Genomic DNA, 25,139 nt, shown 5'->3' with positions numbered 1-25,139 from the left:
CTTTTGCTCACCCCTCCATCATGATGGCCTGAGTCACGCCTCAATTTTACTTTTGCATCATGTACTGAGGAATGCTGGTTGTGCAGTCTACAAGATGCATGCGAGCTTGCTCACCTAAGTCAGCACTGAGAAATAGGAACATTTCCCCCAGTATGGTTCAGGCGTAGTGCAATTACACTCCCATAAGGGTGAAAGGTGGGACGAGCAAAGTTAGAGCTCTCTAGATGATGGAAGAGATCAAGAGCAACATAAATCAGGAAAAAAAGGGTGCTGATGACAGATACTAGGATGCTAATACAAGCGAGCACAAGGCTGAAAACAAGTAGTTCAGAGGGGAACTTACAAAGCAAACAGAGAGGCAGACAAGAATGTAAGTTACTGGCAGCCAACAGTGAATCCAAGTCTTCTTTATGCACAGATTAAGAGAAGCGGGGTGAGGCCAATTAGGATCCGTTAAGGCAGAGAGCAGGTACTAAATAGAGAAAGTCATTGTGGCACAGATGGAAGTCATTCTGTCCACTGAGTTCATGACAACTCTCTGCAGGGCAATCCGTTCAGTCTCATTCAATGCTCTATTCTGTAGCTCTGCAAGTTCATTTCCCTTAACTGGCCATCCAATTCCATTTTAAAATCAATGATTATCTCTGCTTTCATCATCCTCGTAGGCATTGATCAAAGTATTCCAAGTCATTACCACATGCTGCACAAAAAAATTCTTCCTCACATACCCCAACATCTCTTGCTCAAAACATTAAATCCATCTACATTAATCCATATAGTATCAACCAATGGGAACTGCTTTTTCTTGTCTACCTTATCTTTTATATTTCTCCCCTCAAGCTCCTTTGCTCCAAGGAGAACAACCCAAAATTCTCCAACGTTACCGGGCAACCGAAATCCATCATTAGTTCCTGGAATCAAGGGTAATGGAGAAAGGGCAGGAAAGTGGATGTGAGGAATGTCGGATCAGCCGTGATCCTATTGAGTGGCAGAGCAGGCTTGAACGGCTTACTCCTGTTCCTATTTCTTATGGAACCATTCTCATAAATCACACATTCACTCCCTTCTAAACTTTTTGTTACTTCCTCAAAAAATTCAATTAGATTAGTCAACACAATTTGTCGTTTACAAATCCTTACTGGCTCTTTTTTATTTCTTAAACTTATCCAAGTTTTGGTTGGTTTTTTTGCCCTGATTCTTGCTTTTAAGACCTAACTCATCATTGATACTTAATTGGCCAGCCAATAGTTTCCACAAATGTCCTTACATCCTCTTTTGAATAATCCTCTGGCACCTCCCCTAGTTCTAGGGAAGATTGGAAAAATAAGGCAAGACGAGGTATCTCCATCCCAACTTCCTTTAGCAATCGAGGATGGAATCCATCTGAACCAAATGACTCATTCACTCTTAGCCTAGTCAATCTTTCCAGTATAGCCTGCCTACCAATTTTCACACATTTTTATGTCTATCATCTCTGCTCCTACTGAGATTTTGTCAGCATCCTCTTCCAGTGTAAATACTAATTTAGTACAAAGCAGTTTTAAGTATGTATTAACACAAAAATGACAATAGTAATCAGTAGACAAATAAACATATTAAATTTACGCGGAGTGAAAAGCCAGAATGTTGTCTTGCACCTTCTTAACAATGATTTAGGTGCAACTTCTCACATTAAACCTTACTCCAAATTATGCATTCTTTGAGATTTTTTTTAGAAACAGAAAAAAAATTGCTGAACAATTCCTTGTTCCATTCAAAATTTTTCAAAACAGATACAAAAATTTTCTTTGGAAATAATGAAAATTCCTGAACCTGCATCAGATTGATAATGTGTTCTCAACATGATGACCAGACCTCTGAAATCCCCCTTCAAATAGGTTAAAGTACCTTACCTGGTAACTATCCAAGGGTCTCTGTAGTTTAATGGACCTGGCAGTAATGCATCCTATAGAGACAGACAAAATAGCTTCTACCATAAGTGGCAATGTCCCTGAGTGCTGGACAGGTCTAACCGTAACTTCAATCCTACGAGATTGACCCTGAGCAAAAACAGAGCAGAGGAACGCAATTTAATTTAACCGATTAATGCAATTACAGTAGAGAAAGTACCTAACAGATTTATTGCTAAAATTGTATCTAAAACGACAACAGCTTGCACTCATTTGGTACCTTTAAAATAGGAAAACATTCCCCAAGTAATATAATCAGGAAAAAATGGATGCCAATCTTCCAAAATTTTAACACATGGGTAGATCATAATCATATAATGGAAAAACAGAAAAGACAAATTTTCTTGGATTGCTATCTTTAATTCAGCCATTCACATATTTGGCTTTTTTCCCCTTTTTAGAAATCATTGTCAACTTTCATCTATCTATGTAAACTGGATTGTAACAAATATTTTCCCCCAACTACCAATAATCAAAAAATCCACATACCTGTCTAATCTGGAAGACACCCCCAGTATTGACATCCTTGGCTTGAGTCAGTTCCACTGCGGTGTACTCTCCCATTTCATTCAGTTCCTGCACTGAGATCCACATCTCAATTCTACGTGTGACTTCACTCCACCTATTACAGCAAAAAAGCCAACCGCACAGCGATCAGTCTTCCAAACATTGCTACCTGGCCAATAAACTCCAGAAAACATGTTACTATATGTATTCCCCGAATCATGGCTCCCATAAAAACAACAGGATGACAATTCCCCACCTGTGTTTTTGGTGAGCAATGTCATCATGGATCAATGTTAAAAATGAGGTTTAAGAGAGTGAGGTGCATTTGCACACCTGACAGTTTTCAAACAATGTAGCCACATCCTAGGCTAACTGGGTGAGGTTCAACAGATCTGCTTAAGTAAATACTGCTAACCAACAGCAAGCACAATAGAGAAGGACGTCAGAAGCTCCCGTCACTTAGTCAGTTGTGGAGAAGTTAGTGGATGACAACACATAACAAAGAAAGAAAATGTTCTAAGATCACAGAAGGAACTTACACTAATGGGAGTGTCAAGGGAGAAGACAAAACAGCCAACTAGAAATTCAGGGATTTTTTTGTTTGCCAAAATTGAAAGCCTGCATCATCTTAGCTGATTTATGGAGACAAACGTAGCATTTCAGATGTGAAATTATTCCATGGCGCCCAAAACTAATGGCATTCAAGAATAAAATATTTGTACTTTGATTTGAGCTTCCATGTATCCAGAAGTCAGCGTCACAATAGGTAATAAAACAGAACCAAATAGCTGAACTACTATGATGATGAGGCTTTTTTTAAGAAAGTTAAATTATGTACATTAACTGGAATATTATGAGAAGCTGCTCTGTACCTGTCACGTAGCGTGCGTGTTTTTGCTTGCAATGCATCAACTGCCCAGGTTGTCTTGCCATTTCCTGCACACCGATGGCCCCAGACTTCGATGGCTAGAGCACCTTCAGAAATAAACTCTAGAAACTCCTCCGTAACATGCACCATAAAATCCTGAAAAACCATGCAGCAAATTGTCAAAATTTACTTCAATTAAGATCAATGAATCTGTTTTCTGGGTAACCCTTTTAATGATCTAAGCGATAAGACTGTCACTACTGTGCTTTTGAGTTTCATGCAATACAGAGAAAGACATTCTAGCTGCTCACCTTACTGTGGTCAAATGTCACAGTATACTGAACCGCCTTGTTTTTGATGGATGGCATGTCTGGGTTGACCATTGGAGGTGCAACTGTTTGGTCAGAGTGATCCCAGAAGATGTATTGGCAGAACACAAAGTTTGAGAGATTGAGTGGCAGGCCCGTTGCTTCTTTAATTTTTACCTGTTGAGATAACATAGCAGCTTGAGTGGCTTCTCACTAACAGGAAGTCTCACAGTCATAACTGACATAATACAAGTGAATATGGGCACTAGCCAGCGCACTTTGAGGTGTATTACTGGGGCAACATGCATGTTCATGTTACATCATGAAGTAACCAACATGAATTTAACTTTTTTAAAAAATATATGCAACAAATCTGACAATACTTTTTACAAGCAGTTCTTTTTTTCAAGTTCGGAACTTCACTTCAGCATTTGCGGCTTGTGGATTTTTAAGAAAGTGCCTCCAAAACAGACTTCTTTATTTGGCAGGCCTCATGGGTAGTGGAGACACGATTACGTAGTCCCAACAGTCATTTTGTTTGAAATGATCATTTCAGTTCACAATTCACTCAAGTTTAATACATATCTATAGTACCTCATTTTGTTTTTGTACCTGTCTGCTAAATTTCAAAGACTGGCATCAGTTAGTTTCTCCAGTTCTGTGAATCAGAAAGCTGGTACCTGGTTTGTGACTCTACCATTTTATTGTTCAATGGGCTTCAGTGGACACAGAATCACTATTGCAGCTATTTCACAAAAACAGTGCAAAGCTTCTATAGAGGCAATCACACACATTGAGCTGCAGTTTTCTGTTAAAATATCACATCTCGCTGCATTTGCAGAATCTCTGTCAGTTCAGAATTAATAAGGATAATTCTAGCTTGCAACTCCAAATACTTCTGAATTTTTGATAACTTATCTCCAACCTCCAAGGCAAGGTCCAATGATTCCTTGCCGAGCTGCTAACTTGCCACTGACCCCCCCACACATATCCTTAGATGTATGTTTTCTTCTCCCCAGTTTTATGTTGCGTCAGAGCTGAAAACACTGACCTCAATATTAAAATTCATCATCAGCAATAATACTGACCAATCCCCACCAATAACAAAATTGTGCATTCTGGTCCACAGCTGCCAGGACCCTCATGCATGACTATCTCTTGTGAAGATGGAATTCCTTCACAATCATAATGGAATTCTCCAGCAATTATCTGGAGGACTGCACTGCACTGATGTAGAGGAACACACTGACAATTTAAAAAGAGGGAGTAAAAATGTGAGGAGAACAAAAGGAATGAATGGTAGGGGAAGGAAAAGCAAGGAAGAACGAAAGATAGGAAAAAGATATCAACTTAACAAGAAAAACAGACAGAGAAGAGAAGAGAGACCAAGATAACAGACAAAGAAGCTAAATCATGGGTGATTGCAAGCAAGAAAGAGATTGACTAGAGACAAAATCACAGAGCTGAAGCAAGTCGATCAGCAACAGGAACTCAGAAATTCAGAGAATTGCAAAGCAAAATCAATAGTGGGAAAGGCGGATTTGGGAAAGATAATGAAAGTAAGATCATGTAGAAATGAGTTAAACTGCAAGAGAAACGTAGGGAAGACAAGAAAGGATACACAACAATTATAGGACAGAAGGAGAAAGATCAAATTGGGGAAATAGCCTTATGTGATAGCAATATCTTTATTTATACGGGGAGCAAAGAAATGGGGAAAGATGCATCACAGGCGCGGAGGTAGAGATCAAGAAATTTGCAGAAACTACTCAGCTCCATCCCAATCGTCCCATTTGGCTTACATGTATTATTAGCTTGTAGATTTATGATGATGGCACTCAACATTACTTCTTCCACTGATCCAGGAATACTGGCACACTTTTCTAACAGCCATCTGGCAATAAGACATGGAACAGTTAATGCTTCTTTAAGCTAAAGGAAAACCACCTCTGTCAGCTCCCAAATATCTGTAAAACCCTGACTATAACTCCATTGATACCCTACTGCCAATGCAGGATGCACCCAGATCTGTGCAGCCTGCTTGAACCACCAACTCAGCATCCTCCAACATATCCAAACGCGCGCCTGGATCCACCTTGAGACTGCACCTTACCAAGGTGCTTCATCTGCTCCTCCCCCCACCCCTCCCCCATTTTCTCACTGAAATTACAAATCAAAAAGAATGTCACAGCTAGGTCTTTACCCACAGATCCACATTTTGACCCCCTTTGGGTCTTACCACACAACTGACTTCCTACCCCTCAGAGATTTAACATTAAATTCTCATTCTCACCTTCAAATAACTCCATGGCTTCAACTTTCCTCATATCTCCATCTGCACATCAGTCTGAACACCTTCTACCACTGTGGCACAAGCCTACACTTCATTTCCTGTTTGCTCTATTCAGCCATCAACTACCACTCCAACAATCCCTGGAATCCCTCCCTCAGCATCTCCACCCTGTACTCTCTTGCATTGCCTTCAAAAGCTCCTCATTTTGACTTGCTTTCAGGTGCACTTTGCCTTGTATTTCTTTCATTTGCCCTGTTTACAAAATGCTCATTGTCTACTACTTTATAAAATGCTTCTGAGATGGTCCTTATGAATGTTACAAGAACACAAAATATTTTCGGTATGGTTGAAGTTTGTATCTTTCTATCTCACTGCTGAATTCTGCTATTTGAACAAGCATAATCATCAAGTGCAAAATAAAATTCAATTTCTTTCTTCACCTTGGTTACAAACTCAAGATTGTCTTCCAGCTGTGTTGATATGTTAAGGAGAAGTGTGCATATAGCACTAAATTGGTAACTTAATACACTTAACATGCACACTGCCCATCTTTTGCATCTAGCTAATTGCCAGCATAAAAATCACTCAGATCACATTCAGCTCAGATCATCCTAATTTTAACTGAATTCAATAATGCAGTAGATGGGGTGGGGAAGGACAGGGAGGGGTTGAAAAACCAAGCAGTATGTTAGTCTCAAATTAGAGAATTAGAAACTAAGACCCTTAAAAAGTAGCAATATCTAAGAAAATTGTATTTGACTGGGTGCTGTTTCCAATTGCATTTCTTAATTGAAAGGATAATCTGTACCGATAAATCCATGATGTGATGAAGCTGAAAGTGTCATTTTTAAAAACTTGTCTCTAACTTTATGTGCAATGCTGCGGAAAGAAATCAAAGGTCAAAATATGTTCATAACAAATCATGGTTTGTTTTCGTTGGTGAATCAACATTTCCAAAGATTTTCAATGGCCAAAAGGTTTATTCTCACTTACCCTGCAGGTCAGTTTCTTCGCCATGTGCACAATTTCACCATTATTGTCCATGACTTCATAGCTTCCACTTGAGTTCTCTGAAGAATCATCACCACCATCCGGACGCTCTGGAACCACACCACTGACCCGCATCACTTCTACATGGAGCCGGCCAGCAACCTCGATTTAAGAAGAGTCAGAAAACTTTCATCGTGTTACTTAGCCCCTTCAGATCTTATGGCAAACTATTTATTGAAAGTTTCACATTATGCAGTCTAAATATACAGCAACATGCAGTCACTTTTACCTTTAGCCTAAAATTAAAAAAAAAACAAACTTTTGACAGTTTGAAGAATCTAGACAAAGTTTCAGAAATGCTTAGTATCGACTTCACCTCTTTATGTCAACTCTCACCTCCCCTTGCTGACTGATGATGGGAACAGCATACTGAAGTTTCACATCGTGGTAAAGACACTCCAAGAAGACATTAGCTACACCAATCAGGTTATGGTTCTCTTGCGCCTCGTAGAAAGGGTCCCCGTGTTTACTGAGAATTTTATTGTACTGGAATAGGGTAAAAGTAATGATGATTATAATGAGAAAGGAAGTTCCTTGTACTTCAGAAAGTAAGAGGTGAAACAGGAATTTTAGGCAACACCTTAAGATCCTTTGGTGTGTGCACGGTCAACTCTTTTCTTTCTATATTTCATTCCTAAAGATACATCCCTACTGCCATCACTCATGAGTGACAGTTTATCTAGCAAGAAGATGAGCTAACTAGAATAGCAGGATTCTGGATTTGACTGAATTAGTTAACCTGAGCAAAAACACGGGTGCTTGGATTGTCTGCTATAATCCCAGTTTAAAGGTGGAAAGAATTTGCAATCTAATAACACCTTTCATTGCCTCAGTGTCCAAAACACTTGACAACCAATGAACTAAGTGATGCTCGCACATGGCAAAGTTCCACAACTGGCAATGTGATAATGGCCAGATAATGGGGACGATTTTCCCACCTTGCCGCACCTGGCATATATTGCACCAATCCCGGAAAATATCATGCAGGCCTAAAAATCAGTTTCGTGCTTGGCACCAAACAGTTTGCATTCGTCCCGGTCTCTTTCTAATAGTGCAAACTGGATCACACCCTTTAACATATTTAAAGTAGTATTTAAATATGCAGACCCCGTTCCATTCCCTTACCTTACAGCCTTTAGGCACAGTGTGAATCACTGGTCTTCACTATGGAGAGCTGGCCCTGCCCAGACAGCTTGGAGCCCAATGAAGCTCCTGGGTGGTCTGCAGAGGGACAGGTCAGTGCGTGGGGAGGAGGAGCAGCACAGGGAATGATCAACAGCAGATAGGGGTGGAGGAGGAGGTAGGCTGCCACATGGAGCAATCGGCAAGAGCACAAGAGCGCACCCAGCACACGACAGCATGCAGACTGGGTCTTGACAGGGGACCCACTGAGAGGGTCCCGATACATCAATATGGGCAACCTGTGGGAGAGGTTAGTTCACTGGGAGATCGAGGCGCCTGCACTCAAGTAGCTGCAACTTCACTGGTGAGTTTAGGGTCACCCTCGCTTAACGGTGAGAATTGCATTTTTGTCCAAAAAGGGTGCGTCATCAGATAGTATTTTCAAACTCACCCAAAAAACAGATCTCAAACTCTCCCATTTTCTCATTCATTTGGCACTTAGGTTTTTTCGTAAGATCATGCCCTTGGTCGTTTTTTTGAGGAAAATTTTGCCCAATATGTCTTTAGTGTTGTTGGTTGTGGAACAAATATTGGCCAAGGCACTGGGGAGAACTCCCCAGCACTTTTTTTGAAACAGTGCTGTAGGAAGTGTGACATCCACCCAAGAGAACAGAGGAGATCTTGTTTTAATGTTTCGTCTGAAAGTTGTCACAGCTCTGACAGTGCATCATTCCCTCAGTACTGCATTGCAGTGACAGCCTGGATTTTGTATTCAAATCTTTACAGTGGTACTTGAACCTGGAAACTTCTGACTCAGAATATTTCTGATGCAGATCACGTTGACTACTCAAAGTCTAGACATAGGACATCTAGTGAATTAGAATCTGTCACGGACATGTCTACAATTTAATTAACTACCAATTCAGCTACCTCATGTTACAAGTCATGAAAACAACAATGGGAAGAGATGATCTAGTCTGTCACGTTAGCTTGACTTTCTGTTCAGCACCTCTCACTGTAGCTTGGCTATGACTAAACTCATTAGTGTGGAAACTCATGACTATAATTTGAAACTTGATCACTGCAAACTTCTAGACCATAATGTCCTATATAGGGATTCTGTTTTTGATGCTAATAAGTAAACGGTATCAGGCTATATTAAACAATAGTAAACATTAGGCAGAAGATACTTGATTTTTCCTTACAACTTGTATTAAAGAGTTCCTTGTACTCACATATTCCACCATATCTTTCTCCTTCCAATCCTGATACAGGTCTCTCATATCAATCAATTTGTTCTCCAGCTTTTCAATGGCCCAGACTTGGGTACCTTTTCCCTTGCGTCGTACTTGAATAGCTGGCTCACTCACAATTGCTCCTCTCTATTTTAATAAAGAGCAAATTCAAAACTGCTTACAATGCATGGAATGTAGTGAGAAATCGCTGTAAATTATCAGTATAAGACATCATTTCACCAATCCAGCAATTTAAAAAAAGCATAAGGAGTGGAAACACAATGTACATTGAACACTGCAAGTCTTGAAACAAAAAATATTCGTCTGAAAGAGTCATCTGATCCATCAACATTTAAAAAGAGAAAATGCAACTCAATTCTTTTTGGTTTGGACCTATTGTCAACGCTCACTAAAGATAAAACAAAAACATTAATGTGTCTTTGTCTCTCTTCATCATTTTTACATTAGAAAGCTAAGTGCCCAAAACATGTGGCACTTAAAGGAAAAGACTGGAAGACCAAGATAAAAGCACGATGAAAAGCTTATAATTATCTAATGCAAAGATCATCACAAAGAGATTGCTGAGGAGGCATCATTCGATGTGTGAAAATGACAGTGGACATAATGAAAACATAGAGTTAAAAATTTCTAAAATTCTGTCAATAAACTATTTTACTAAACCATCTAGGGATGCTCACAAACTGGAACTGATGAGCAAACAAGAAAGAAAATATTAAGCTTGCTTTTACAGAGCACCAAACACATCCTCAATGTATCCCAAGAACATCTCACTCATTACAAATTGTATTTGAACTGTACGCATTAATGCCACATTGGGAAATTTAGCAGCCAATATGGGTACAGTGTTCTGTCAACAGTAATGAGTTACATGTCCAATTAATCTGATGTGTGACGTTGGTGGGGTGTGTGTGTGTGCACATGCGTGCGTGCGTGAGCATTGTTGGCCAGGACACCAAGTTACAAGCTCACCTTCCCAACTATTGAATTATTCTTTTTTTAAATTCATTTGTGGGACATGGGCATCGCTGGCTGACTTGCATTCATGGTCCATCCCTAGTTGCCCTCGAATTGAGTGCCTTTCTAGCCTATTTCAGAGGGCAGCTGAGAGTCAACCAAATTGCTGTGGGTCAGGAGTCACATATAGACGAAGAAAGGATGGCAAATTTCCTTCCCTAAAGGACATTAGTGATCCCATTGGGTTTTTCACTAGATTCTTAATTCTGGATATTTTTACTAATTCATCTGCCATGGTGGGATTTGAACCCGGGTCCCCAGAACAACTTCGGAGCATGAACTCTCCCTTCCAACTTCACTCCATTTCCATTTATCTTATCTCATTTTATTTCCTCTTTTCATCTCTATCCATTTTTATCATCCTTTTCACTTCCATTTTCCCACTTCTTCATTCACACTCTCGTTCTTGAACCCCCTCCTCCCACCTTTCAGGGCACCTGTCTTAACCTTTATTCTGCCATTCACACATTCTGATCACTTAATGGATACATTTGGCACCTTTCTCGGCCTTCTTCATCCTGATTTACATTCCCTTTGTCCAATTACAGTTCCCAACACACACTCAGTGTAAATCTTCTCAGATTTTCTTTGCTCTGTGATGAAGGGTCATCCAGATTCCAAACACTGGCTCTATTCTCTCTCCACAGATATTTTCCAGCATTTTCTGTTTTTGTCCCCACAACGTTTGCTGAGTTTCTGGATTAATAGTCTAGCAATAATACCACTAAGCCATCATCTCCCTTGTTCACTTTCCACTTATGTGGAATATTATACTAAGTTGGGAGTGCAGACGCATTGAACTTCAAAGTGCACTGAGATTGAACACAAAAAATGAAAACATTGATTTACAATTTATTTATTTAGTGAATACAAAGTCCCTAAGCAAGCAGTTTCTTCTGGTCCTGCTGCATTGAGTGCAGGTTGACCTCCACTGAGTCCATGGATTGGACATTCTTCTACAATGTGGTACATAGCCTTTTCTCTCACACAGGCACATAGGGAACTGGCACTAACGCCCTATCTGTGGAGGCTGGCCAAGCTGGTCCTGAACCTCTGGAGGGAGGACCACCATTTTCTTGGAAAGTTGAAAGCAGGAAGCTGTTGGGTTAGGTTAAGAGAAGATAACACTTGGGATTTTGCCTACAATTCTTGGCACCCAACTATAGGAAGAATGAGGAGCCACAGTAAATATTCACTAGGAATGAAAAATGTACCTTATTTTTAAAATAAATAGAATGGTTAACGTTTGAATAGGGATGTGAGGAATAAAAACAATTACAATGGTTCTCAGGAGGTAAATAATGAAAAAGGTTTTTTCATTAGTTGGCAAATCAACAACAAAGTAACACAGACTCAGAAACATGACTAGAAGAACAAAATGGGGAAAGTAGAAGAATATTTGTTCATCGAGTGTTATCAGAATATAGAGTAGTTGACACCAGTCGGCTACTGATCCACAGACTATAACATCAACTGAAAATAACATGACGTAGGTATCACAGGTATGATAATGACAAATCTGTTAGAGTTCTCTGAGGAGGTAACAAGGAAGCTAGATAAAGGAGAGTCAGCGGACATGGTTTATTTAGATTTCCAGAAGGCCTCTGAAAAGATGCTGCATAGGAGACTGTTAAATAAGTTTTGTGCCCATGATGTTAAGGGTAAGATGCTGGCATGGATAGAGGTTTGGCTGACTGGCAGAAGGCAGAGAGTGGGGATAAAGGGGTCTTTCTCAGGATGGCAGCCAGTGACTGGTGTACCTCAGGGGTCAGTGCTGGGACCACAACTTCTCGCAATATACATTAACGTCTGGAGGAAGAAACTGAAGGCACTGTGACTAAGTTTGCAGATGATACAAAGATATGTAGAGGGACAGGTAGCACTGAGGAGGCAGGGGGGCTGCAGAAGGACTTGGACAGGTTAAGAGAATGGGCAAAGAAGTGGCAGATGGAATACAGTGTGAAAAAGTGTGAGGCTATGCACTTTGGAAGGAGGAATGGAGGCATAGACTATTTTCTAAATAGGAAAATACTTAGGAAATCAGAAACACAAAGGGATTTGGGAGTCATTGTTCAAGATCCTCTTAAGGTTAACTTGCAAGTTCAGTCAGCAGTTAGGAAGGCAAATGCAATGTTAGCATTCATGCCAAGAGGGCTAGAATACAAGAGAAGGGATGTACCTCTGAGTCTGTATCAGACTCTGGTCAGAACCCATTTGGAGTGTTGTGAGCAGTTTTGGGCCCCATATCTAAGGAAGGATGTGCTGGCCTTGGAAAGGGTCCAGAGGAGGTTCACAAGAATGATTCCTGGAATGAAGAGCTTGTCATATGAGGAACAGTTGAGGACTCTGGGCCTGTGCTTGTTGGAGTTTAGAAGGATGAGGGGGGATCTTATTGAAACTTACATGATGCTGTGAGGCCTGAATAGAGTGGATGTGAGAGGATGTTTCCACTCGTAGGAAAAACTAAAACCAGACGGCAAACCTCAGGCTAAAGGGATGATCATTTAAAACAGAGGTAAAGAGGAATTTCTTCAGTCAGAGAGTGGTGAATTTGTGGAATTCTTTGCCACAAAAAGCTGTGGAAGCCAGGTCATTGACTGTCTTTAAGACAGAGATTGATAGGTTCTTGATTAATAAGGGCGTCAGGGGTTATGGGGAAAATGCAGGAGAACGGCGATGAGAAAAATATCAGCCATGATTAAATGGTGGAACAGAGTCGACGGACCGAGTGGCCTAATTCTGCTCCTATGTCTTATGGTCTTATAGATTACCTCTGTCTACGGTATAATTTCTATGACTCTGTGTGAAGCATCAATATCGATTTTGGAAACAGCTTACTCGAGAATAGAAGGTTCATTACCTGTTCAAAAATGCAGGATCCATTAATGGCCCAAGATTACTCTACTAATGAAAAGCAGGAGAATTTCCAAGTTTCTGTAATGAATAGCCAACAACAAAATTGCAGGATTTTCATGTTTATTCATCACTCCTGTATATGCTAAAGTACACTGGCTCCCAGTTAAACCACTTAGGTTTTAAAATTATCATCCTTGCTTTCAAATCCCTGCATGGACTCCCTTTCTTTCTCTGTAATCTCCTCCAGCTCTATAACATTCCAAAATATCAGTTGTCCTCTAATTCTCAGCTCTTGAGCGCCTTCAATTCTAATCACTTCCCCACTGACAACTGTGCCTTCAGCTACCAAGGCCCCAAACTCTAGAATTTCTCCCTAAACTTCTTAAACCTTTTTGACAAAGCCATTGCCATGTACCCAAACTTGTCTTTATGCTGCCTACCACTGAATTTTTATTCTATAATGCTCCTGGAAAAATACCTTGGGTCATTCTGTTACATTGAAGGCACAATTTAAGTGTTGTTCATGATGATCCAGGCAACGCTGCCAATACTCAGCAGCCCTAGTTCTCCTGAGGTGGTGGAAATGGACCTTCTCGAAATGGACCTTGCCATGTTATTACCACCACGTGGCATGCTAGTTTATTTTGAGAGTACTAAGAGTAGATTACATAGCAAGAACCCAACTACCTTCTTGTTAGCACTGAGATTTGCTGCTGGGATTTGCAGAGTGACTTGATAATCTGTCTGCTTATTCATCTCTTCTGCCAGGAAGTTTGCTTCTCTCACTAGAGCATTAGCTTTCACTATTTGCTCTCTCAATTTCGAAAGACTGTGACGAAACAGCTGATCTCTGCAACAAAAAGGAAAAACAACAAAATGAAGCACATTCCTCCTTCCCCACAAGCATTTGCTGATTACGGATAATGGAAAATGCATGCAACAGGGCTTTTTTTCTGCTAATGGATTACTTCTTGTACTTATACAGAAGATCCATTGAACTTGAGACTTTTCACTGCACGTAATCAATGAGCACTTTGATGTGAAAATGTTAAGTAAAAATGCCTCTCTGAACTATTTTAATAAGCATACAGATTATGAAATTCTGAAATAGTTCCTTCATTTTTTTACTCAATGCTTTTTATACTGAAATTCAATTGGGCTATGTACATAAGTGCTGTTCTGACACAGGAACACTGGATGAGACATTAATCCTCCATTAGCCTACCCAGATCAAAACATCCATTTCTCTGAGTCCACTGAACATGCGCTTCTCCAGCATTTCCACACACAAAGCGCAGATATGAAATGGAACACTCTTTGAGGCACTAACGACAATATGACACCCTCAACAATTGGGAAGCAAGAGTAGAAAAATGCTGGCTGGTTTAAGGTTAACATCACTGTGATGGAAGCTGTCACTAAAGTCAAACAGTCAGCTCTCATTAAATATGAGAGATCTCCAACCAAGATGACAGTGAATGCACTCATCTCCCTGTTGAGCATTGTGGGGTAAGTGTTTCCCCACATTGCCCTCATCAGACTGCAGATCCTGACTGAATGCATCTACCCCGAATACCAGAATTGGAAGGTTTAGAATTCACATGATCTTCTCAACCCGGAAGCTGCAAGACAAATGCTGCAAAGAAAGGAAACCACTAGATATTTCCCTCATTGATTGGTCTCACCATGGTTGCTCAATGTGATCTCCTCTTTTGATGACACTATGGTGGACAAGATCAGCTATGAAGGGACAATGCTGGAACCATTTGAGATCCAGAGTGGAGTCAAACAGGATTGTGTTCTGGTACTGACATTTGTTGGCATATTCTTCTCTTTGCTGCTGACAAATGCCTTCAAGTTATTTACAGATGATGTCTATTTAGATACTACAACTGATGGAAAGTTCCATCTTGCTTATCTGAGATCCAAGACAAAACTGCACTAAGTTCTCAAAGAGCTACATTGATGATGCTGCACAAGTATTTCCATACAAATGGACAGACTTTTTGCTTGCAATGAGGTTGGTTTGATCATCAGCATCAGGGAGATAAATGTCATGGTTCAGGATGTTGCCATATTACCATCTATCAGCACTGATAATGTGATGCTGGAGGTTATTGATAGCTTCACATATCTAGGTTCCATTATCACTAGCAGTTTGCCATTTGATGCTGAAATCAACACACACATTGCAAAAGCTGCTGCTGTTACATCCTTGATGACTGAGAGAGTGTGGAACAACAACAACCTGATTAAGAACCAAACTGTGAGTCTACCAAGCTGGCATTCTCCGTACAATCCTCTACCCCTGGACAACATATGGCAGGCAGGAGAAAGGCTAAACAATTTCCATCTCCACTGTAGAACCACAGAATCCCTTCAGTGCAGAAAGAGGTGCACGATCTGACCACCTCCCCCACCAGCAGATACATCCGCCACCCACCCACCCCCACCACCACCGAGCGAACGCGATGGTAAAGGGGGAAATAATGATAAGTTTGGGCCACCAAGTCAATTTAAATGCATGCAAATACATTTAAATTGAAGTTGCACCGTTTCAGTCCCGATCGCAAATATTTTCAGGCCTTGGTAAAGGGGGAAATCAGCATGGAGGTGGGCATGGATTGTGCTGTTCGCCTCATGTCTGACTTTATCAAGTTTTTGTGCCTGAAAACAGCGCAATGCAATGATAAAATCGGGCCCTAAGGGATAATTTGGCATACCCAATCCACCTAACCTGCACATCTTTGGAGCGTGGGAGGAAACTGGAGCTCGCGGAGGAAACTCACGCAGGCACAGGGAGAATGTGGAAACTCCACACAAACAAACAAATACCCAAGGCCAGAATTGAACTCAGGTCTCTGAGAGGCAGTACTGCTGAACACAGTGCCATGTCTTAAGCATATCTTTGTCATTTTCCAGAAGAACAAGATCACCAAATTGGAGGGCCTGGAGCTTGCTAATTCATTAGCATACATTCACTGCGAAGCCAATGATGTGTGCGTTAGCTCAGCCAATTCATCGGATGGATGATAGCCGTATATTCAAAGACCTTGCATAGAGTGAACTGGCCACTGGGTCCTGTTCTCCTGGGCATCCATACCTCTGCTACAAGCAGCATATATTGATAGTAGACATTGATACTGGCAACTGGGAGCCAGTCACTGATGGCTGTGACCTCTAGAGGCTGACTGCTTGAAGGACCATTGGAAGAGAGGGGCAGAAACAAAAAACTCAGCTGGCTGAGAAGGGAACCCAGAGAAAAGAGGTGAGCGTGTCAGGGCCCTGATATCCCTGCAGCGAATATGGTTGAGACCACCATGCCAGCGTGGGACTCCTGAGCTTAAAATCATTGTCTCATGAGACAAAAGGCTGTCATAGAGTCAATTAAACAGCTCTGCAGTTGGTTAAAGATTGCTAGCTGGTTCTTTCTGCCTGGAACTGTGAAAGAACCAGGAAAACACTTAAAAAATGTAGTGAAGAGGCCAAGAAAAATTACAATTAAATGCTTTTACACGGCTAAGACCTCGTCACATTCTCACCCATGTAATCAAATGTATGCAAGTCAATAAGACAAAATTCCCACCTCTCACTTAAACATCCGTACCTCTCTTCAGACCAAAGTTTTACTTTCTGTTGTGCAGTTTGAGAGGTGAATGATAATCTCTCAATGCTATGTCGGTGCAGCCTGTCTGGTGACAGCTGTTGACGAAGGAGCTCCAGCTCACGCTCATACATTAACCGCTGCTCTTCAAGTGCATTCCGTTTCTCCTCCAGGTACTGCTTTTCAAGAATCTGTACAACATTCTGAACAGGATCTGGAAAATCAAGCAAAGCATTTAAAGCCAGTTTGCATTAAACTATATGATCCACCTTTGGCACAGTTCAGCTATCAATATTTTAATACGCAAGCATAAGTTAACAATATCAGCTGGAATTCTCCAATCACGCCACCACTGCCAGGGAGAATGGAGAATTTGGTGCTCAGCCTAAGCTCCATTCGCTGTAGCAGGACCAGAGAATTCCAGCCGCAGGGTCACAGAATTCCAGCCATCACCGCTGTGTGTTACAATTCCCATGGGGGGAGCCCTAAACCAAAGTAACCAAATTTACCAAACAATCTCCAAATGAAGGAACCACCATCAAAATTTCACTTCCTGTAACTTTTATTTAACATGAATCAGAACCAATCTGAATTAACCATGAATATATATATATAGTTAAATTTCACTTCAAATAGTGATACAACAAAGATACATCTTACACAACCACAAATGCCCGCATTACTCCTTGTACAAATGTGACACCAAGTGCAATCTCACAATCTTCCCAATTCAACTGATTTAGCCCTTCAGTTGTATTGAACAGCAAGTGTATTCCATCCGAGGTCCCTCGATATGGTTAACACCAACAAGACGATAGTTTTTCAGAGTACCTTTTCACTCAACAGCCCCAAATTATGCTCTGGTGTTCTGATACGAGCTCTCAGTGTTTTTGCATGCCTGATTATTTGCACCTCTTTTTAGGATTTAGTCTCTTTTAACTGTCTTGTACACCAATTCCCTAAGAGCTCTGAAATTCTATTTTTCTTCTTACTGCCAAACAGAAAGCTGACCTTTTCTTTGGGAGCTTTGCCAACCTCCTCTCAAATGAATTTCATGTTACTTTTTTTGTTTCTTCCTGCCTTCTCTTTGTGCCTGCATCTTTGTGCTGATTGCTATCTGCCTAGAGCTCTCCTTTATCTTTCTCCTCTCCTTTTGTGTCTGCCAGCCATGTAGCTTCTCTATCTTGACATCCATCCCTACTGCTTTCAAATCAAAGGTTACCAGTTCAGCTGGATCAGAGTTTCTTATTATTCAAGAAAATTACAATTGATCCCTTTACAATTGATACAAACTCTTAAAAGTCCTTTTCAAACATCTTAAAAACAATTACAAATTCTACATTTTAAAGAAATTACCAATTTTCCTTACTGTACTGCTTCTGAATCATGAAATGCTCATCTTAAATTTATAATCTCTAGGCCAAAGTAGTCAGATTAGTAATAAGCACTGCAGCATTTTTTTCTGTAGCTTCCAGAAGAATAAGGACATTTCAAATTTAGTATGTGAGCCATGGTTCAGTGGTAGCATTCTCATCTGAGTCAGAAGGTTTGTAAGTCAAGTCCCATTGTAGGGGCTTGAGCCTAAAGTCCAGGCTGATAGTCCAGTGCAGTAATGAAGGAGTTCTGCACTTTCAGATGAGATGGTAAATTGAGGTCCCTCACAGCATGACGCTTATTGGTTCACTGGGCTTATGGCGCATATCTGGAGTCAGTCTAATGTTAATATTATGAACAAGCCCCAGGCATGCAAAACACCTATGACTGACTGGGATATCATATGATGCCTTCAGAAACCTGTAACAGAAAACAATGCCTACAAGGAATGCCAGAGGCACAGAAAGCAGCACATTTTTCAGATGGGGGTCTTGAATAGAGTCTTGAAAATCTTGATTGAGAAGGGCCCTCTTTCGTGATTAGTGCTGCAAACCTGCAAAAAAGGGTGGACGGTGGGGAAAAGAGGAGATAAAGAACGTGCCCTTTATATCATCACCATTCTGGAGATTGAGCTTTTGCCCCAGCATCTGCTGCTCACCATTGGTACTGAGAGCCTTCATCATAACTTCCATCTGTGCAAATTCATAATTATAGTCTGGTTCAGATGAAGCTTCACTTGCTGTCTCCACATCCTGTTCCGCGCCACCTTCTCGATTCACCTCACTCTCATATTCTTTTAATTTGTCTCTCCTCTTCCTCATAGGTAGGTTAATTCTATTTTTTTAAAAAAAGTTTGTTGAAAAAAATTGCAACCTCATTGATGCAGCAACATACTTCAAATGTTTGGTTAATAAGGAAACCCACATCTGAATTCTCCTGGAACCTTTTATCCTTTCATTTGTGGTTAAGTTTTACTTATCCCAGTCAAGATAATGGCAGCTAAACACTCCTACACCCAACATCAGATTTAAGTATTCCCAAAACAAGTTACCTTCATTAGCACTACCTTGGCAAAGTTCCTTAACACCACCCTTTCCAATAACTGACATTTCTACAGCTTGAAATTGCTGAATTACAATCAGGGTGATAACGTGAGCTTAAGTCCAATGTGAAATAAGTTGAGAAAGCCTGAATTTATTTCACATTGGACCACTTAAGCAGGTAGACAGTGCAGAATTTGTCTGACTAATCTAGTTTAACTTTTTGAGAAGGGGAGGGGTTGGAAAAAGCACTGTGTCATTGTTTATGGTGTTTGGGGGGGTAATATTTCAAGGGGGACCAGTCCTTGCCACTGTGAGGGAGTATTCCATTGGCCACAGGTGCTCCACCCAGGGGATTCTTGCCCCATAGGCAAGGAGTTATCAGCTTTTACTGGTTAACCTCCCCACATGGAGTAAAATAGCAGCAGTGGTGGGATGAGACTTTAAATGGTCATTAATCAAGCAGTTAAAGTAAGTGCAAGAGGCGGCCATTTGGCCCATTGAGCCTACATCGACTCTCCAACAGGTATTTTACCAAAGATCCCTTAATCCACACACTTATTCCACTAATCCCACTTACCTACACATTTGTGGACACCAAGGGCCAATCGAACATGGCCAATCCACCTAACCCATACATCTTTGGGGTGTGGGAGGAAACTGGAGCACCTGGAGAAAACCCACATGGACATGGGGAAAAGATGCAAACTCCACGCAGTCACCCAGAACTGAGGCCAGGTCCCTGGGCCGTGAGGCAGCAGTGCTACTCACTGTGCTGCCCTCAATTGGAGGGAATTGGGAAAACAATGAAGACTCCAACCCCCAACTTCCTTCCAGTGTCACCCCACCACCTCCCAGCCCTCTCCTGAAGACCAGATTAAATTCTGCCCATAGAGTTCTGATAAAAGCAATGTTACGTGGTGCCCACCAAAGATCTTCTCTTGGATCTCAACATAAACAAATTAAGTGAGTGAACGATGTCATGGCACATAGAATTCAATGTGAATAATAGTGAGATCACCCATGCTAAAATAACAAAACAAATTTGAACACTTTTTCAATGGCAAGAGACTAGGACCTATGGAGGAACAAAGAAATTCGGGTCTCAAGGTAAACAAATCATCAAAAGTCAGAAAGTTTAATGGAATGTTCACTGTTATCTCAAGAGACTGGAATACAAGAGGAAGAAATTATCTTTCAATTGCACAAGCCTTAATCAGACACCGTTTGGAGCATCATGTTCAATTCTGAGCACCAAAGAAGGAAGAAGAAGAATAACGTGGCCACAAGAGAGTACAACGCAGGTATACAAGAATGATACAGGGACTTAAAAGAGTTACATTTTGAGCTCAGGTTATATAAACTTGGGCTATATAGCCTCGAATTTAAAAGATTGAGGAATGGTCAGAAGTATTAAAATGTTGAACAGATACTTCCTCTGAGACAGCATCCTGAATAAGGAGACAGTCTTAAAATTGAAGCTGGACCATGCAAGAATGCAATCAGGAAACAAGGTTTCATGCAAAGGATAATGGAACTGCAGAATTCACTGGATCAGATTAATTTTTTTTAACATTACAATCTTTATTAGGTGAGGGCATTGAGAGATACGGCTGAAAAAGTGGTAAATAGAGTGAAGGTCAGCCATTTTCTAATTGAATGCTTGAATAGACTCAAGGGGCCCAATGGCTCACTCCTGTTGTAATGTTTATACATCAATCCAAGTTGGATTTGAAGACATATCTCTTAGATGGAAGGACAATCTGCTTTATCTACGAGTCCCTTCAACAAAGGTCTTCAAAAAAGATACACAAGACTGTTGCAATATTCCAGGATAGTACAAATAAGCCTTTCCTACAAAGTTTATCGTGCCGAGTCTGCCATCTACACCAAACCAGATTAATTTTATTCCTTCTCGCAAATTGATTTTACTCCTTTCCAAATGATACCTTCACTATAAATGATTTGTCATACCCTTTTCCAACATTTTGATTTTCTTCTGAATTAAATGAAACCAAAAAAAGTCTCATAGGATTCAGCTATCTTGACAGCTACCAATTTGATCCTTACTAAATACAGAGAGAAATGTGTGCAATTTAACAAACATGTGTGTGTACATTTCATGAGGATATAGGCAGCGGGAAGGTAGACAAGGATTGACTTGCATAATGATGGTACAGGAACAATGAAAGTACGAGAGACAGGGTGAGTGAAACAATGACAAATAAGGTGGAGAGGAGAAAGGGAGTAGCAATGAGTGAGAAGCAAAGAATGAGTCTCACAAATTGCCTACGAAGAATGCTAGATAAACTGAATATTTGAATAGGAAAACAAGATACCTAAAGTAGTGAATTAAACACTCAAATAAAAGCAACTTTTACCTAAAGAAGTGGTTATTTCCCCAGAGGATTCTGTCCCCATGCCAGAGAGAGTTTGGGGCATGCAATACAGCACCATTCAAGCAGGTTCTGAAAAATAATTTTAATTATCTATTATTTGACAATCACTGTCTAACATTCACTATCTCTTTATCTTGTGATAACTGAAACACACATTTGATACAAATCATCGTTCTTAGTCCTAATTGTGATATTGCTTTGGTATTTTCAGAATAATCATACATCAGGTGAGATTACAATTATCAAACTTGGATAAAGTCTAGCAACCTGTTACTAAAAGCACTGAGGTGGCAAATTTGTTTATGGATACAGGTCAGGAGTGTTGTGATTTAATTATTACACCACCAAGGGTGACATTAAATGAAACAAAGAGGCATGGAAAGATATCTTACATTATTAAAGCATTGAAAAAAATCATAGCAACTCTTCAAAACAAGTGAAACCAGGATATTAACTTGGAAAATAGTAAATAAGCAATATCACATTCAGCAAATGAATTAAGATTTGCATGCTTTATATAATAAACGTAATTGAGATAATGTAATGTGACAAAATAGGACTGAAGCCTAAATCCATAAATCTGGATAACTAGAGATGGATAGTTATTCTTCAGTTGACCATATCAGGGGATTTGTCATACAAATTAAGTTTAATGTGATACCTAAACCTGCTCTTTTAAAAAAAAACCTCTTTATTTAATTATCAAGATTAGAAAGTCAGTACTTAGATTACAAGCTAGAGATTTGGCTGCGCAGGTTTCTGGTCCCATGTCTTATAAAGATTACAGTCACCCTACAACTGGAAAAGTTTACTTATATAGACACAGGCAGATAACATTATGCCTTGCAACATCTCCAAATTTTTCTCTGCAAAAAGATCAAATTGAAAAAAATACATGTTAATAATATGCATTAGATATGAGAAACAGAAACAGTAGTATTCAATATATGGAGCATTTAGAGATTCTAAATGTGCAGAAACAGGTTTGCTCGCATCTCTCCCCATCTCAATCACTGCCACACATCAACTTGTCATTAAGGGGCGCACAAGAGCAACTTTAGGTTATGAACACTGAGTTCTTCCTCACTTGTGTTTAGGCGATGGGCCTAGCATTTTAACTATCTACAGTAATCAAAACATCTCCTGAAGAACAAATTAAAATTGGCAGACTAGGACAATTTCGGCTCCTACCCTCACTTATCCAGTAAAACAATCATTGCATGAAGCAGTTAAGAGAAACTTAATGTGCGTTTCTGAATATACATAACCAAGTTACAAATTTCACGATAACAAATTTGCTGAAAAATGCATCAATAATTACTGAAGGAAACTACTCCTGAAGGATAAAGATCAGAAGACAGCTCATACAGACATAGGATTACTTCTAATAAAGATTTGTACTTGAAATGATCAAATTCTTGAATTACATTCCTTGATCAAGACGACATCAATGCAGCACTAGCAGAAATGCAAGTAATGGATCGATTACTCAGCCAGCTCACAGGAGCAAGGCACAACATTTGAATTGAAATATAATTCCATAAAACACGTCCTCTAATAGCATCCTGCAAACTCGGGTATACAATAAAATCTGCAGTATTAGCTTCAAGTATCACAGTACCTCTCAAACCGCAGTCTCAACAAAGCCCATTCCCTCACCTTTACTGATGGATGATAAGTCTCATTTCCACGTTCTGCTATGTAATGTTAAGAATTAAAGTGGAAAGGCTTAAATTAGTTCAACTAGAAACCGACCTCCAATCTTTCTAGAGTGAGCATGAACCTAGCACATGACACTGAAAAGGTAGTTCAGTCTTATTTCTACATTTTTTGATAGTCAATGCATGAGAATAAAAATGTTCAATGCTATCCAATTTTACTGGGCAATAACCAGCAGCAGATGGAAACATTCACTGCAGCATCCTCCCTGAATGGGCACCGTGGCATCTAAAATTATAACTTTAAGAAGTGAAAGGTCCCAGCTCTGCTTAGCAATTTTTGGTCAGAGGTCAAACAAACATTAAGCTAAATAGACACAATCAAGTATGCAAATTAAATGTAAACATCAACAATATGATCAAAAATAGAAGGAAAGCACAGGCAAAATGAAGAATCAAAACATGAAGAAATAAACACTACTGGCTATCAAATGGGACTCTGGCAAAAATATTTGGTCACTCAGTATCTGAAAATAAAGGCAGACTATTTATTGTCTGTATGACTCTTTGAATGTTCTATACATGAAATGCTAACCTGAGCTTGTGCTTTTCTTATGTCAACAGGCTTGGTGTGTATTTCCAACAATTTCAGCTTTTTATCATTGTCTCCCTTTCATGGAGCATATATCATAGAATCCCGACAGTACAGAAGGCGGCCATTTAGCCCAGCAAGTCTGTACCGACCACAATCTCATCCAGACCCTATTCCTGTAATCCCACATATTACGCTGCCAGTCCTCTCTGACACTAGGGTCAATTTAGCATGGCCAATCAACCCAACCCGCACATCTTTGGAGTGTGGGAGGAAACCGAAGCACCTGGAGGTAACCCATGCAGACATGGGGAGAATGTGCAAACTCCATACAGATTGTGACTCAAGGCCAGAATCGAACCCGGGTCCCTGGCGCTGTGAGACAGCAGTGCTAACCACATATGGTTGGACTATTATGGGCTTTATTTAACCTTGATTAGCAAGTATATTAATGAAACAGTAAACTGAGCTATTGTGCAGGAGGGTGCAAATGTCTGATAGTTTTAGTATAGACTGATTACCTGGCATTTTCATTTGGGCTGAGAGTAACATCCCCATCTGCTGTAATGTCAATGACACAGTGCTCAGGCTGGATGCCAATTCCGCACAGCTGAATGTCCTGAGATTCATCTGCACCGACTCTGGTGTGATCCTGTTGAGAATATCAGAAGCTTAAAGGTCAACATCTGACACTTGGCTATAAATATTCACAGGATGCTTGCAAAGTGCACTGTACACCACTTGGGTAACCCAGCCTGAATCATCAGTGTTTCCATGCATGCTATAAACACGAATGTGTCTTGCCAAATGTTTAATCAGAATCTTCTTCTAATTAACCTATACAGCCAAGAAATAATTTAAAGTTAGAATCAGTGGCAATTACAAACCACGGTGCAAAATAAAACAGAAAGCAGCTACAGAAATTGCAACAGTACCTTAAATAACTTAAACTTCAATGAGGCAAAAATTGTTTTCATCAGTTTGCAGGCATAGAATTTACTGAGAGAAAGTGAGGGGGAACCTTAAAAAATACACATTACAGAAATGATTATGGGTCACCCTTCCTATTTGGGCAAGAAATAACAAGTAGAAAATAGTTCAGCAATAATTCTGCTCAAACTCAATATGAGATAGTGAAGAGTTGGCAAGATGGGATGTAATTGCACTATATATAAATATGAAACCTCACTGACTTGAGATAGGGTGGTGGATTACATGCAAATTTCACTTCAACATGTCGAGTCATTTC

The 25,139-nt window shown here is 40.2% G+C and overlaps 1 protein-coding gene across 5 annotated transcripts in view; it reads right to left on the bottom strand.

The window, feature by feature from the left end:
• Window positions 1-25,139, bottom strand: part of kif13a (kinesin family member 13A) — a 298,393-nt gene that overhangs the window by 62,316 nt on the left and 210,938 nt on the right. For all 5 annotated transcript variants that reach the window (XR_013888690.1, XM_080204107.1, XM_080204085.1 and 2 more), the window contains exons 14-25: window positions 24,412-24,542; window positions 21,623-21,709; window positions 18,860-19,035; window positions 16,831-17,041; window positions 13,911-14,073; window positions 9,333-9,479; window positions 7,312-7,461; window positions 6,919-7,077; window positions 3,636-3,809; window positions 3,329-3,480; window positions 2,439-2,571; window positions 1,893-2,039 (exon numbers count right to left, since the gene is read on the bottom strand). Coding sequence is in view for 4 of the 5 variants with exons in the window: in XM_080204107.1 (XP_080060233.1) it covers window positions 1,893-2,039; window positions 2,439-2,571; window positions 3,329-3,480; window positions 3,636-3,809; window positions 6,919-7,077; window positions 7,312-7,461; window positions 9,333-9,479; window positions 13,911-14,073; window positions 16,831-17,041; window positions 18,860-19,035; window positions 21,623-21,709; window positions 24,412-24,542 (1,830 nt within the window). In the remaining variant the exon portion in view is untranslated. The remainder of the gene's footprint in view (window positions 1-1,892; window positions 2,040-2,438; window positions 2,572-3,328; window positions 3,481-3,635; window positions 3,810-6,918; window positions 7,078-7,311; window positions 7,462-9,332; window positions 9,480-13,910; window positions 14,074-16,830; window positions 17,042-18,859; window positions 19,036-21,622; window positions 21,710-24,411; window positions 24,543-25,139) is intronic.

The sequence above is a fragment of the Carcharhinus amblyrhynchos genome, chromosome 2 (genome assembly GCF_965287045.1).
Source record: "Carcharhinus amblyrhynchos chromosome 2, sCarAmb.v2.hapA, whole genome shotgun sequence".
NCBI lineage: Eukaryota > Metazoa > Chordata > Chondrichthyes > Carcharhiniformes > Carcharhinidae > Carcharhinus > Carcharhinus amblyrhynchos.
This window is presented reverse-complemented; position numbering and strand designations above follow the sequence as displayed.